The 16,231-nt window shown below is 40.8% G+C and overlaps 1 protein-coding gene and 1 pseudogene across 1 annotated transcript in view; one reads left to right on the top strand and one right to left on the bottom strand.

Annotated features, from left to right (window-relative positions):
* The window catches only part of CDC5L (cell division cycle 5 like), a 70,208-nt gene that overhangs the window by 43,193 nt on the left and 10,784 nt on the right, over window positions 1–16,231 (bottom strand). The window contains 3 exon segments of the mRNA XM_006172207.3: window positions 3,969–4,157; window positions 7,541–7,685; window positions 12,344–12,562. Coding sequence (XP_006172269.1) covers window positions 3,969–4,157; window positions 7,541–7,685; window positions 12,344–12,562 — 553 coding nt within the window.
* LOC114007919 (small nuclear ribonucleoprotein G pseudogene) lies at window positions 2,816–3,226 on the top strand (annotated as a pseudogene).

Genomic DNA, 16,231 nt, shown 5'->3' with positions numbered 1-16,231 from the left:
AAACCCCCAAAAAAAAAAAAAAAAAAAGAAAAAAAAAAAAAAAAAAAAAGAGGTGTGCCCTTCTTCCCTCATCCTCCTTTCTACCAGCTAGACACAGACATGATTGCCAGCCTTTTGGCCACTGTACCTACCACAAGGAGACACTAAGAAGGTAAGTCAGGCATGGGAGAGAACAAAACAGAAGGTACCTAAGTCCCTAACACCAGGGACAGTCACACCAAGCCCTATTTGATTTATCTCTCAACATCTAGAGTATAGGGACCAGCAGTTAGCATAATGGCTATATTGCTGGACTCCCATGCAGTCGACCGTGGTTCAAGTCCTGGACCCGGCGGCTTAAACTCACGCAGGGCGCATGTGTGTGTGTGCCCAGGATCACGAGAGGAGAATGGAGGAGAGGGGATTGCGGCGTGGCCCTCCCCCCTGGGGGGGTGATTTCTCGCTTTCTATCTCTCTGTCTCTCTCTGTCTGTCTGGCGAGTGCACGTGCCCTATAGTAAAAACCTCTCCAAAAAAAGAAGAAAAAAATTAAAATTAAAATTAAAAAATATAGAATATGAAATGGAAATAAACCTCTATTTAGGAGTTCACTATTAGTTTTCTGTTAGAAAAAGTCATGACATATTTTTCTATGCAAAAATGTGTCATGACTTTTCAGTCGACCCAACAATTCCAACTAATACACTTACTTTACCAATAACTTTCCACGTATTTTAGAAGAATCCAGTTACAGGCCCCAAACTTACTGCATATTACCCAGTCTCTAAATCTGGTTTTTGTTTTTCTATTTTCAAAGTAACTATTACTTTCTCAGTTAACATTTCTCATTACCTCAATACTTTTTTAACAATCAGTTTTCAAAGCCCATGTTAAAAACACAATAAAGTATTACAAAGCTATAGGAATCAAAATGATGTGGTACTAGCAAATGTCAGACATACAAATCAATGAAATAGAACTGAGACTCCAGAAATAAGTCCTTACATTCATGGCCAACTAAGTTAAGGATGTCAGATCATATAAAGGAGAAAGGAGTCTTTTCAACAAATAGTGCTAGAAAACTAGATATCCATTTGCAAAAGAATGAAGTTGAACTCTTACCTCATATCACATATAAAAATTAACTCAAACAGGATCACAGACCTAAATGTAAGAGCTGAAACTATAAAACTCCTAGAAAAACATAAAAGGATATCTTCATAATCTTGGGTGGGGCAAGGCTTTCTTAGATTAAGACTGAATGCACAAGCAACAAAAGAAAAGCTAGATAAACCATGTTTCATGAAAATTGAAACCTGGGGCCAGCAGGTGGTCAGGTGTATGACTCACTAGACTCCCACATGGTCCGCCAGTTTTGAGTCTTGGACCTAGTGGCTTGCTATCTCACTTTCCTTTTCTCTCTCTCTCTTTCCAGTGAGTGTGTGTAACCTGTCACAAAATGGAAAATAATAATAAATAATGCTTTAAAAAAAACCTGAAACCTTTTGTACTACAAATGAGAACATAAAAACAATTCGAGGGCTAGCATAGTGTTTAAGGCGCTGGGACTCCCACATGGCTGGCCACAGTTCAAGTCCCAAACCCAGAGGTTTGCTTTCTCACTTTCTCTCTCTCTGGCCAAATTAAAAGCAGTAATAATAGGGACCAGCAGTTAGCATAATGGCTATGTCACTGGACTCCCATGTAGTTGACCACAGTTCGAGTCCTGGACCCGGTGGCTTAGACTCACACCGGGCGCGTGTCTGTGCGTCTCCCAAGAGGAGAATAGAGGAGAAGGGATTGCGACATCACCATCCCTCCTGGGGGGTGATTTCTCATTTTCTGTCTCTCTGTCTCTCTCTTTCTTTCTGACAAGCACACGCACCCTATAGCAAAAGCCTCTCCAAACAAAAGTAGTAATAATAATGATAAATAAAATTAAAATAACTCTTTAAAAGAAAAAAGCAAAGAACAATTTGGGCCAGCAAGTGATTAGGAGGTTAAGGTGCTAGATATGTTAGCCTGAGAATCACATCAGATACATGTACATGCCTGCCTAATATCCTGAGAGGAGACTAGAGAGGGAACTATGTCATGGCCACACACACACACACCACCCCCAGAGGTGCTTTCTCACTTTCCCTTACTCTGTCTGTCTCCTGCAAGCACACAGGCCCTATAGCAAAATTTTTTTAAAAACAACATGATGTTAGACCAAACATGATGAACAGCAGTGCTCTGCAATGTTGAAACACAAGGGAGGATCACATCTTGGGGTCTCTGTACACAACAGGCATACATGTGTGCCTATGGCCCTGACTAGCTGAGGGAGAGGGTAGGATCAGAGAATAGGAACCCTGTTAAGGATGCTTGTCTCTATCTGGGTCTCTCTGTCTCCCTTTCTCATTGAAGAAACAAATTTTAAAATAAATTAATAAACAATACTGGGGTGTATTAAGAGAATAAGAACATAGAGTTGTAGTTGGTGCCTCTATAAAGCAAGCAATGAGGGGTACAACTGTTTTTTTAATGAAGCCTCACATACCTATTTGGATTTTGGATCAAAGTCTTAAAATGGTATTTCTGACTACTAGAGAAGTAAGGGTGCTACAAGACTCAACGGTGTTTTGTAGGTCTGGGTATTCCCTAGCATGCAGACTCCCTGGTAACAGAGAGCTAAGTATACTCCACGTTATGGAGAGGAGGAGGGAAGGAGTACCCTATACTATGCCTAACTAAGCATACAAATGCAAAAAAGTTTCGAAAATTGCTGATTACACACATCTGATTTCTTTCTAGGATTGCTGGGCAAAGTGAAATTTTAAAATGCTATGCTCTACTGAAGAGGCCGAGAATTCCGTTCAAAGGCATCCCTGAGCCTGCCGAGTTGGTACCATGAGTAAAGCTCACCCTCCCGAATTGAAAAAATTTATGGACAAGAAGTTATCATTAAAATTAAATGGAGGCAGACATGTCCAAGGAATATTGCGGGGATTTGATCTATTTATGAATCTTGTGATAGATGAATGTGTGGAGACGGCAACTAGTGGGCAACAGAACAATATTGGAATGGTGGTAATAGAAGGAAATAGTAGCATGATGTTAGAAGCCTTGGAACGAGTATAAATAATGGCTGTTCAACAGAAAAACCCATGTCCCCTTGTCAACAGGCCCGTTTTTACTATGTTGTAAAAATCAGGTCATGTACGTTTCCATAATAAACTTTTTGTTAAGTAAACTTAAAAAAAAAAAAATGATAGGTACAATAGACTAATCAAGGTAGAAAGGCTGGCATCAAAAAGCTATGAACAAATGTAGAAATAGATCCACCTACTTACCAAATCTGATTTTGCTTTACTACTACAGAAATACTCTAGGATCAAAACATTTAGAACTCAGTTTCAAACTACCCTAAAGGGTTTCCTTTAACCAGAGTCAGGTGGCAGCAAAGTAGTAACGCAACTGTACCTACATGGGAGATGTCCTAAGTTCACATCCCAGGACCTTCCCGAGCAAACTGTGTGTGTGTGTTTGTTTGTGTGTGTGTGTGGTCCTGGCCAGCTGAGACTGAGAGTAGACTACAACACAGACACTGGGGGGCGGGGGAGGTCTGTCTATCTCACTCTCTTTCTCTCTCTCTTGTCAAAGAAATAAACTTTAAAGAGGGGGGATTAGGCAAAGGCACTGTAGTAACAACTGGACCCACATGGAAAAAGTCCTGGGATCACATTCCAGGACCACCCTCAGTATGCTGGTTATACACATGATCCAGGCCAGCTGACAATGGGGGTGTATCACAATGTGACACTGTGAGATTTGTCACTCCCTCTCATGAAAGAAATGAATTATGAAATTTATTTAAATAAAAAGTAAAATAAACTTACCAAAAAAGAAAAAAAAAGAAACATAATCAAACTACTCAGTGTTTTTAATGACACTTTTAAGGACAATAAACAAAGTGAAAGTTTATTCTACTATATGACATCTTACCTGCAGAATTCTGTCCTGGGAAGCTGGAGTTCATGGTGTTCTAAGGGCAATACTATTGTTGGTTACATTGTACTCAGACAAAAGAGTGCTAGAAGCAGAGTTTGTTATGCCAGATTCCTCAGCAGTCTGACGCGCAATTTCACTTGCTTGGCCTACTTTCACAACTTCTTGAAGTTCTGCATCTGAAATCTGAAAGGATATGATCATTGAAGGAAGCATTGAATCAAGAAACAACACAGCTTAAGGTTTCCATATTCCAGAGAACAACAGGTGGTGTGATGATTAAGGTGCTGGACTCCTACATGGTCAACAAAGATTCAAGTTCCAGACCTGACAGCCTGCTTTCTCTTTCTCTCTTTCTCTATCTCTCTCGCTCATCAAATTAAAAAATAAATAAATAGGAGCCAGAAGGTGACATAATGGCTAAGGTGCTGGACTCATTGCTGATTGACCGCAGTCTGAGTACTAGACCCAGCGGCTTCAAACTCACACTGGGCAAATGTACACATATGCTCAAAATTCCAAAAGGGGAATTAAGGAGAAGGGATTGTGGTATGCTATCCCTCTAAGAGGTGATTTCTCACTTTCTGTCTCTCTGGCACACGCATGCACCCTATAGCAAAACTCTTAAAAAAAAAAAAAAGAAAGAAAGAAAGAAAAGAAAATTAAATAATTTTTTTAAAAAAGATTTAATGGGTCCAGCCAAGTTACAGTGGTTGAAGTGCTAGATTCCCACATGGCCAACCCCAGTCTGAGTCTCAGTCTTGGTGGCTTGCTTTCTCACTTTCCCTTGCTCTCTCTCTGGTCAAATTTTAAAAAGAATAATACTGAATAAATAAATAATTCTTTTAAAAAAAATTTCTATATTCTAGAAAGACAGATTGCTGTAGCTGTGTGATGAGCACACAGCTTTGTAACTGCTATACTACCCCCCTTACTTTTTGTGGCTTTGAAAATGTCCATAATAAAGGGTTTTTTTGTTTTTCATTTGCTATAAGACATGTCAGAGAAAGGCAAAGACAGAGAAACAGAGAGAGAAAGTGAAAAACACCCTCCCACTCCCGCCACAAGAGGGATGACCATGCTACAATCCTTTATTCTCCTCTCAGAATTTTGGGCATACATGCACACATGCCTGGTGTATTTTTAAGCCTCTGGATATGGGACTAGAACCGTGTAGTCAGCCATGTGAGATCTAGCTACCTTATCTACCATACCAGTGGCACTTTATTACACACTTGTAATAAAGTATTTTATTTTGCTGTAGGTGCATGTGCTCACTGCACAGAGAGAGAGACCAGTGAGAAATTATCTGCCAGAGAATGGCTATAAAGCAATCCCTTTTCCTCCATTCTCCTCAGGACTTTGGACACATATGTACATGATGCTGGCATATTTTTCAAGCAAACAAGTCCAGTCTCAAATCACAGAGCTGGCCATGTGGGATCCAGCACTTTAAACTCCAACTCACTTGCTGGTCCCAGTAAAGTTTTTAAAACTCTATGAGGGGGTGAGGGTAAGGGATTATATGACACAGAATCAAATTACAAAGACTGTATTTCCACATTTAAATTCTTTCAAAACAATATATTAATGTACCAAATAGTTTGTACAAAACTTTTTCAGGCTGGGGACAAATCAATGGCATAGAGGTTACATCACTGGACTCCCACAAGGACAACTACATTTCAAGTCCTTAGACCCATGGCTTCAAAATCACACCGGGAACATGTGCATGCATGCCCAAGATCTCAGGAGAATGGAGAAGGAACTGTGGCTTGGCCATCCTCCCAAGAGATAATTTCTCAGTTTCTATCTCTGTATCTCTCACTCTGTCTCTCTAGCAAGTACACTTGCCCTATAGCAAAAATCTCTTAAAAAAAATAAAAACAAAAACAAACAAAAACATGTTATCGGGCTGACCTAGTAGCACAGTAGTTAAGAGAGCTGGATCTGGAGCCAGCAGATGGTATAGCAGTTACATCACTGGACTCCCACATGGGCAAGTGAAGTTTGAGTCCCAGACCTGGTGGCTCAAAACTCATGCCAGGAACACGTGCATGTGTACCTGGGATCCCAGGAGGACAATGGAGGAGATGGAATTGGGGCAAGGCTATCCCCCTGAGGATGATTTCCCATGTTCCTTTCACTGCCTCTCCCCTTCTCTCTGGAGAGCACACGCTCCCTGAGATAAAAATCTTTAAAAACATTTTTAAAAGCATGAAGAAAAGGCATGAAGAAATAGAAGTAACAGAGGATGCTCTCTCCTTCTCTCTGGTGAGTACATATGCTCTCCTCTGGCAATTAAAAAAACACTATTTACTACGGACAGGAAAAAAAACTGAAAACAAATTAAAATCTCATACATAAAGTTTACTAAGCTACAGATCCCTAATAAAATCTCAAGGTGTTATCTTAGTAATTTTACCAAAATAAGTATCCTAAGACGTATTAACCAAAAAAAAGATAAATTACGAGCAAAATTATATTAAGACATAATTACTAGGCATGGCAGCATATAACAAAATTATATTTATGCCCAGGAATCTTATATTGATGACCCCAATGTGCTCATATAGAAAAGAAGCTTTTCTGATCCCCCGAGTACTTTTCTCTGTCTGACCTACTCATCAATTTGACAGAGCTATACGGCTCAAAACAATACAAAAGGTTACTCAAAATTTCCAGGTTCCTAATCAACTACATACACACACACACACACACACACACACACACGCACACAAAACTAAGTCTAAGGAAAAGAAAATACAGTAAGCCAGACCAGCAGATAACATAGCGGTTATGTTGCTAACTCCCACATGGCAGACCATGAATCGAGTCCCAGAGCCAGTGGCTTGAAACTCACACTGGGTACGTGTGTGTGCATGCCCAGGATACCGGAAGGAGAAGGGATTGCATCATGGACAACCCCCCTTGGGGCAATTTCTCACTTTCCTCTCACTGTGTGTGTGTCTGTCTCTGGCAAGCACACACGCTTTAAGGTATAAACTTCTTTTAAAAAAAAAAAAGGAAAATACAGTAAGCTAAATGATGGAAAGTTTGTTATCTCTCTTCTCCGTAACTCCCACAATGATTTTCATAGCTTTTGTTTCAGAAAAAGAAACATGACACCACAAATCAGTCCCTGAAAGAAATCAGCTTAAAGACCACAAAGCCAAACCAAACCTTTATCCTAGTCTACAGACTACCAAAAAAGAGACCTGCAATTCTGAACTGTGGACAAACTGCTAAGAGCTGACAATTAAGTTATTATTGGGTTGTTGGCAAAGTCGTGATACATTTTGCACAGAAACAAAAATACACTGACTTTCCTGACAACCTAATAAATCACCACACAAACAGCTTAAGAACTGAAATAATAATGTATACAGAGAAAGTGATGCCTATTTGTTGGACTGTAACATGGCAACCTGTTTTATGTGTAGCTCACCCACTAAACTGAATTTCTTAAGGGCACCCAGCACAAACCTGGTACATAGGCCCCCAAATATATGCTAAATAAATGATATAAGAATATGAATTCACACAATGAACTGCTATCATCAGATTACCTGAGGGGCAGGAAGTACTAGTTTGCTTCTCTTTTTAGTAAATTCGGAAACACCACTAGTTTGAAGAATAGCTGATGGTAAATCTGATTCTTTTTTCCTTTTCAAATGCTGTTTGTCTTTTTTTCTATCTCGTCCTTCTTTTTCACTGTCATGGATGAAGAAAGAGAAAGAGATTTTTAAGTTACATATAGGTGACTTTGAATACATATATTTTATATATATACATATTTAGATTTATATATATATATATGTGTGTGTATATAATGGTGCCTTTACTCACTGGAGAGAGGGAGGGAAAATGAAAGAGCACCCCCCAGGGTAGATGGCCACACCACAATCCCTTCATTCTCCTCTCAGTATCTTGGTCATACACGTGCTTAGTTTATTTCTCTAGCTGCCAGGTCCAGGACAGAAACCACAGTCAGCCATGTGGGCATTTAGCACCTTAACCACACCACCTGCTGACCTCTAGAGGTGATAATATTAAAGCCATATACATATTCACACCCTCTGAACAAACAATCCCATTTCTAACAAAGTAACTAAAAAAGAACAAAAACTATATACGTATATATATATACACACACACACACACACACATACATATATATATATATCTTGACCTGTTCCCAACATCAGCAATCCCCAATGTTTCCAATACCAGGAACCAGCCTCACGGAAGACAGTCCCATAGACCTGGTGCCACTCCATGCCTGTTGGGTTCCCAACGAATGTATGGATCGTGGAAAGATGAACACAGTCCCAGGATGATCTAAGTGTACCACACCCACCAAGTATCCCATTTCCATCACTACCACACTGCAATATATAATTAAACAATCACACAACAATAAGGTTTGCACTGTCATGAAAATACAATACTGTGGCTGACCCAACAGGAGATGGATGGAGCCCAGTCAGCAATGCAAGTGATGGGAAGCAGCTGCAAACACAGATGAAGCCTTGCCTCCTTGCCCACCACTCATCCCAGTGCTGTGTAGCCCAGGGAGGGCACAGAGGGGCCAACAGTCCACAAACCAGCACTAGTCTGTGGTCCCAGGGCTAAGGATTCCTACTTACTTTTTTCAAGAAAAAGGCAAACTGAGAAAACCAATAGAATTATTAAGAAAATAGGGTGGAACCAACAGGTGGTATGGTAGTTAAGGCACTGGATACCCACACAGTCAACCAAGGTTGGAGTCCCAGACCTGGCAGCCTGAAATTCATGCTAGGTGCATGTGCGTGTGCCCAAAATCTCATGAGGAGGGTGGAGGAGAGGGGATTGTGGCATGGTCATTACCCGCCCCCCCCACACACACCCCAGAAGTGATTTCTCACTTTCCCTCTCATTGTCTGTTTTGCCAGTGAGCGCACATGTCCCATACCAAAATCCTAAAGAGAAATGAACAAATAAAAATAGGGTATATGGAATAACTTAAGTATTAAATATTAAAACATTTAACTACAAAAATTGTGATAAACATTACATACATCAAAAAAAAAAACAAAAAAAACTATTTTTATGATTATATTCACATTAAAATGTACACATGCGGGGCTGGCAGATGGCGTGCACATGGGGAACCAGCAGAGAGCTGGCAGATCTGTAACTGTAACTCCCTGGGAGAGAGCTACAGATCTGAACTCCCACACGGCTGACAGTCATACCAGTCCTAGACCCAGCAGCCTGAAACTCACACCATGTACGAGTACACACATGCCCAAAATCCAAAGAGGAGGATAAAGGAGATATGACTGAGGCATGGCCATCCATCCTGAAGTATGATTTCTCACTTTCCTTGTCTCTCTTCACTCCAGTGAGTGCACATGCCCTACGGCCAAAAAAAAAAAAAACTTAAAAAAAAAATGACAACAGGAAAATGATGAAAATAGATATGCAAAAAGAGAAACAAGTATAGAAAAGAGATAGCATTAAACTACATTGTGGTGGGGGCCAGAAGGTGGCAGAGTGGTTACGTGACCAACCACAGTTCAAGGCCCAAAAACCTGGTGGCTTGAAAATCATGTCAGGCACATGTGTATATATGTCCAAAGTCCTAGGAGGAGAATCAAGAAGGGATTGCGGCATGGCAATCCCCCAAGGGTGTGATTTCTCACTTTCCCTCTCACAGTCTCTCTCTCTTCAGCGAGTGTATGCAACCTATGGCAAAAACCTAAAACAAAAAACACATTGTGGTGACCAGCAGTGGCACAGCAGTTAAGTATGACGTGCAAGGCAATCCCACATGGGAAGGTTTCTGGTTCAAGTACAAAGACTTCCCTGAGTATACTGAGCATATGCCTGCCCATAATTCAGGGCTTGCTGAGGTCTGGGAATGGACTGAGAAACCAAGATCCTGTTGCAGATGCTGTCTTCTCTCTCTCTCTCAAAGAAATAAGCTTTACACACACACACACACACACACACACACACACACACATACAGCCAGTCAGTGTCATGGTGGTTAAGGCAGCTAGATCCCACATGGTCAACTGTACCGAAGGGAATTCAAGTCCGAATTCGGTAACTTGAGAGAAATTCTAGGCATGCGTGTGCGCCCAAAATCCCAAGAGGAGAATGGAGAAGAGATTGCAGCATGGCCATCCCCCATGAGGATGCTTTTACTTCCCCTCTCCCTGTCACTCTCTCTGTTGAGCACACATGTCCTGTAACAAATTTAAAAAGAGAAAACAGGGCCAGCAGATGGTGTAGTGGTTACATTGCTGGATTTCCACATGGCCAATTACAGGTCGAATCCTGGACACAATGGTTTCAAACTCAGACAAAGCACATGTGCATGCATACCCAAGATCCCAGAAGGATGGAAAAGGGATTGCAGCATGGCCATCCTCCCTGGGGGATTGATTTCTTACTTTCCTTCTCACTGTCTCTGTCTCTCCCTCTCCAGTGAACACACACACCCTGAAGCAAAAACCTCTACAAAAAAATAAAAACAAAAACATATATACATGGTGAATTTTTTTTTGAAGAGATTTTTGCTATAGGGTGTGTGCGCTCACCAGAAAGACAGACACACAAAAAGACAGAGAGAGAGACAGAAATCACCCCCCCAGGGGGATGGCCACGCCGCAATCCCTTCTCCTCCATTCTCCTCTAGGGATCTTGGGCACACACGCACATGCGCCCAGCATGAGTTTAAGCCACCAGGTAGTACTCAAACTGCAGTCAACTACATGGAGTACAACGACATAGCCATTATAACTCCTGGTCCCTACATGATGAATTTTTAAGTTTCCCTTTAAAACTGCTATTAAATTGGGATCAGCAGATGGCATAATGGTTACATCACTGAACTCCCACGTAGTTGACCGCAGTTCGAGTCCCAGGCCCGGCAGCTTACAATTCACGCCGGGTGCATGTGTGTGCATGCCCAAAATCCTGAGAGGAGAACAGAGGAGAAGGGATTGCAGCATGGCTGTCCCCTCTAGGGGTGATTTCTCGCTTTCTGTCTCTCTGCTTCTATCTCTCCGGTGAGCACACATGTCCTATAGCAAAAAACCTCTCTACCAGAAATTAAATTGTTATGGTGGATTCACATGATAGTGTACTAGTAACGCAACTAGACTCATGTGGGAAAGACCCTAAATTCACATCTAATACCTCCTTGAGTATATCAGGAATGTGAACATTCACGACCAGCTGAAGCTGGGGAGAAGATCCCTGCATGGGACCTGTTGAAGTTTCCACTCTCTCTCTCATACATATTAATTTTCCTAATTATTATGATTTTTAAATTCACAAAATTTTTTTGAGAGATTTTTGCTATAGGCCACGTGCACTCACCAGAGAAAGAGAGAAACAGACACAGAAAGCAAGAAATCAGCCCCCAACAGGGATGACTATGCCACAACCCCTTCTCCTCCATTCTCCTCTTGGGAGTTTGGACAGAAACACACACGTGCCCAGTGTGAATTTTAAGCCACCAGGTTCAGGACTCGAACTCTGGTTTAGTAACAATTTGTGTCAACAAAAAGGAAAGTCAACAGAGTAGGAAACAAACAAAAAATCCTTGCCAGTCATACAACGTTCTCTATACAATAGTCAATTACAAAATTTAAAGAAACTCAGGGCCGACAGGTGGCATGGTAGTTAAGGGTGCTGGACTTAACTAGCATGGTGGACCACAGTTCAGGTCTCAGACCTGGCGGCTTGCTTTCTCACTTTCCCTCTTTCTCTCTCTCGCTCTGTCCCTCTCTGGTCAAATCAAAAATAAATAAATGAATGAATAAAGTTAAATAAAATAATCCTTTAAAAAAAATGTAAAGAAACTCTAAAACTCTAGAAAAAGGCCAAATCCTCTGCATTCGAAGACACATTAAATACTGCACTCTAAGACACATTAAATAATTATATCTACTATCTCCATGAAGTAAAAAGATTTAAGAATACACTGGGAAATTTTTTCTTTTAATTACATTTTAATAAAAATAAAGTGAAAATGTTTACTAGAAAAAAACAACAGATTAGATTTTGACAGATTCTTTCAGGCCATTAGTAAAATAACTAACCTGTTCACCAATATACATAAATGTTCAGCTGTGGTTCAGTGACGTAAACAGTCCATTAAAAGCCAAGAGCTACAATTCAAGAGCCACAACAGAATTCTGTGCTAAAAAATAGGATCAGTTTTCTCAGAAAGGTGAACCCATTAAATAAATAAAAGCATATAAATACTAGGTTGTCTTAAATAATAAAAAGCTGGCCCTGATAGAGGATAATATTTGGCCCTTTATAAAATTCCTACCGTACCTTTCCATTTCCAAAACCAAAAGACAACTTACGATCTTAGCTCTCCATCAAGATCCTGTTGTCTTAATTTCCTGAAATCTGCATCAAGAGCCTGGTAGTTTTCCTCAGAAGTATCGTAAAAACCAAGAGCAGGCTTCTTTTCAAATGGGATTTCAGCATTATAATCAACTCCTCTCTTCCTTTTTCTTTTCTTCTGAATTTCTATGCCAGCTGCTCGAAGTTCTCTTCTCTTTTGGAGCGCAGCAAGACGCCTGAAGAAAAAGAATGGAAAATTACCTTGAAAAATCACACACCATGGGTACGAATGGATTAGCCAAGAGAGTTAAGAAAATTATTTGGGGGGGCCAGTAGGAGGTGTGGTGGTTAAGGCACTGAACTCACACATGGCCAAACACAGTTTGAGTCCTGGACCTGGCAGCTTACTTTCTCACTTCACCTCGTTCCCTTCTACCCGTGCCTCTCTCTGGTGAATGCATGTGTCTTATAGCAAATTAATAATAATACAATAAATAAATTAAATTTTTTTAAAAAGAAAACTATTTGGTTATCTGGAGAAGAAATATTTATTTAAGTCCTCACCTCCCAACATTCACAAAAATAAATTCCAGGTTTGGGACCAGCAGTTAGCGTAATAGCTATGTCACTGGACTCCCATGTAGTCGACCACAGTTCGAGTCCCCGACAGGTGGCTTAAACTCACGCCAGGTGTGTGTGCGTGCGTGCCCAGGATCCCGAGAGGAGAATGGAGGAGAAGGGATTGCGGCATGGCCATCCCCCCTGGGGCTTTCTGTCTCTGTCTCTCTGTGTCTGTCTGGCGAGTACACATGCCCTATAGCGAAAATCTCTCTAAATAAATAAATAAATAAATTCCAGGTTTGATTTAAAAGTATGCACATGCACACATAGCATATAGCAAAAGGAAAAAACAGAAGAAACTATAAGTAAATATGTATCTTATCTCTAGATGGGGATGTACTTTCTAATATAAATTAAATAAATGAGAAAGAAATGGTGAACAGGGCATCCCTTAACTGAAATTCTTAGGACCACAAGTATTTTGGATTTCAAACTTTTCACTTTTTGGATTATATGCATATACATAGTAAGATTTATTGGGGATGGGACCCAAGTTTAAAATATGAAATTTGTTTCATATACACCTTATACACATAGAATGTACGTAATTTTATACAGTATTTCTTTTTTTTAATTATTTTATTCAATTTCATTTATTCACTTGTTTATTTTAATTTGACCAGAGAGACACAGAGAGAAGAAAGTGAGAAAGCAAGACACTAGGTCCGGGACTCGAGCCATGGTCGACCATGTGGGAGTGCCTAGTGCCTTAACCACCACACTACTTGCCGGGTCCCCTTTATACAGTATTTCTAAAAATACTGTGCATGAAACAAGGTCTACATATACTGAACTATCAGGAACCAAAGGTATCATTATCTCAGTCACCCACACAGACATTTTACAGCTCGTCTGGCATCACCAAACAAGACGGTTAAATATGTTTTTTTCCAAGGTCAACAGACAGTGTAGTAGTTAAGGCACACTGGATCCCATGGCCCACACTGGATCCCATGGTCTGAGTGGTGGATCTACCTGCTTGAAAAATACAGTAGTTATAAGTGCATATATGCCCAGAATTCTGAAAGGAGAATGGAGAAGGGACTGCAGCATGACCATATCCCTTGGGGGTGAATTCTCACTTTCCCAATCCTCTCTCTCTCTGGCAAGTATATGTGCCCTATGGCAAAAATCTTACCCCCCCCAAAAAAAATATTCTTTCCCCTTAAGGACACTGTATGTACCACACAACCTATAAATATACGTAGCTTCTACGAGGAAACCTGTAAGAAACTATAGTGCACATAAAAAATCTGCAAAAACTTTACAGCCATCAATGCTGGCCATATTTGGAGCACATATGCATATATGCTATAACATACAGCCCAGACCAAATGGTTAGAAGGCTTCTAAAATTTGGGCCCCAGACAACCATGAACAAAAATTAAAAAGTGGGTTTTTTTCCCAATTTCATACACAGTACATAAACCTAAACAGTGCAGAGAACAGAGGTGGCAGAGATGGGTAGAAAACTTAATGCCTCGGGACCAGCAGTCAGTGTAATGGCTATGTCACTGGACTCCCACGTAGTCGACTACAGTTTGGGACCAGCAGTTAGTGTAATGGCTATGTTGCTGGACTCCCACGTAGTCGACCTCAGTTCGAGTCCCGGACCCAGTGGCTTAAACTCACGCCGGGTGCGTGTGCATGCGTGCCCAAGATCCCGAGAGGAGAATGGAGGAGAAGGGATTGCGGCGTGGCCATCCCCTCTGGGGGGTGATTTCTCGCTTTCTATCTCTCTGTCTGTCGGGTGAGCGCACGCACCCTATAGCAAAAACCTCTCCAAAAAAAAGAGGAAAAAAAAATGAAAACTTAATGCCTCTTCTTGGCTTCTGTGTACTATCCCAGGCCAGTTATACCCTCATCACAAGTAACTATTCTAAGCTAGCAACTGGCTAGCCATGCCAACAAGCATCTTCAGGTGTCAATGAATCCTCCATCCTAGGGAACAGCAGGTGGCATGGTGGTTAAGGTGCTGGACACTCCCACATGGCCGACCACGGTTTGAGTCCCGGACCTGGTGGCTTCCTTTCTCACTTTCCCTCTCTCTTTTTCCTCCTCTGTGTCTCCCTCTGATCTAATTAAAATAAATGAATGAATAAATAAAATTAAAAAAAAAAAGAATCCTCCATCCTAAGATCTCGCATTTGAAACCCATTACTAGGAAAACCATCAACACAATGCTAGTCACCACATGAATAAGCACTTCCCAGCCAGCCTGGGGACCACAAAAAAATACTGTGTAGGCTAAGAAGGTTATTCCAATGCCTGAGTCCCAAAAGCTAATAAACTACTATACAGTTCATTTTTCTTTGTATTCACTTCATCTTGATTTTTGTGCCATTATTCCATTAAAAATGTTACTGACCATGGATTTAACCAAAAGGAATTAAAAAATAAAAAAAAGGAAAGAAAAACAGAGAAAATCATAGGTAAAGAAACAATGCCTAATACATATTCATGCACTTTTTAAAAATTTCCATGAGCACCTAAAATTTAGTTCAAGGTTTGTTAACTCACTGTATATGCAGTCAGTTTCTGTCCTACACTAATCAAGGAAAATAACTGGCAGTCACACACCAGTCACATAGCTTTGTGTATCCTCCAGACACCTAACTAACTGCAAGACAGCTACAACAAATGAAGCTCTCTTGGGGCTGGCAGGTGGCATGGTGGTTAAGGCACTGGACACACACATGGCCAACCACAGTTTGAGTCCTGGCCCTGGTGGCTTGCTTTCTGACTTTCCCTGTCTCTCTCTGGTCAAATTAAAAACAGTAATAAATAGGAGCCAGCAGGTGGCATGGTGGTTAAGGCGCTGGACTCCCACATGGCCAACCAGTTTCAGTCCTGGCCCTGGGGGCTTGCTTTCTCACTTTCCCTGTCTCTCTCTGGTCAAATTAAAAATAATAAATAGGAGCCAGTAGGTGGCATGGCGGTTGGTGATCTGGACTCCCAAACGGTCAACGGTCGTTCGGGTTGCTTTCTCATTCTCTCTCTCTCTCTGTGGTCAATTGAAGAATAAAAATAAATAAAATTAGATAAATGATTCTTTAAATAACAGCAACAATAATAATCGTAAATAAATAAAGTTGAACAGATAATTCTAAAACAAAACAAAACAAAATAAAGCTCTTTTATGCTGATAGAACAAACCCAATACTGGTAAACTGCCCAGACATTACTTTTACTATGTCTTAGAAAATTTTTTTAAATATTATTTTTCATGACCAAGTGGTTAAGGCAGCTGGACCCCACCTGGCCAACTGCATGGTTCAAGGCCT

Source organism: Tupaia chinensis, unplaced genomic scaffold (assembly GCF_000334495.1).
Source record: "Tupaia chinensis unplaced genomic scaffold, TupChi_1.0 Scaffold000252_1, whole genome shotgun sequence".
NCBI lineage: Eukaryota > Metazoa > Chordata > Mammalia > Scandentia > Tupaiidae > Tupaia > Tupaia belangeri.
This window is presented reverse-complemented; position numbering and strand designations above follow the sequence as displayed.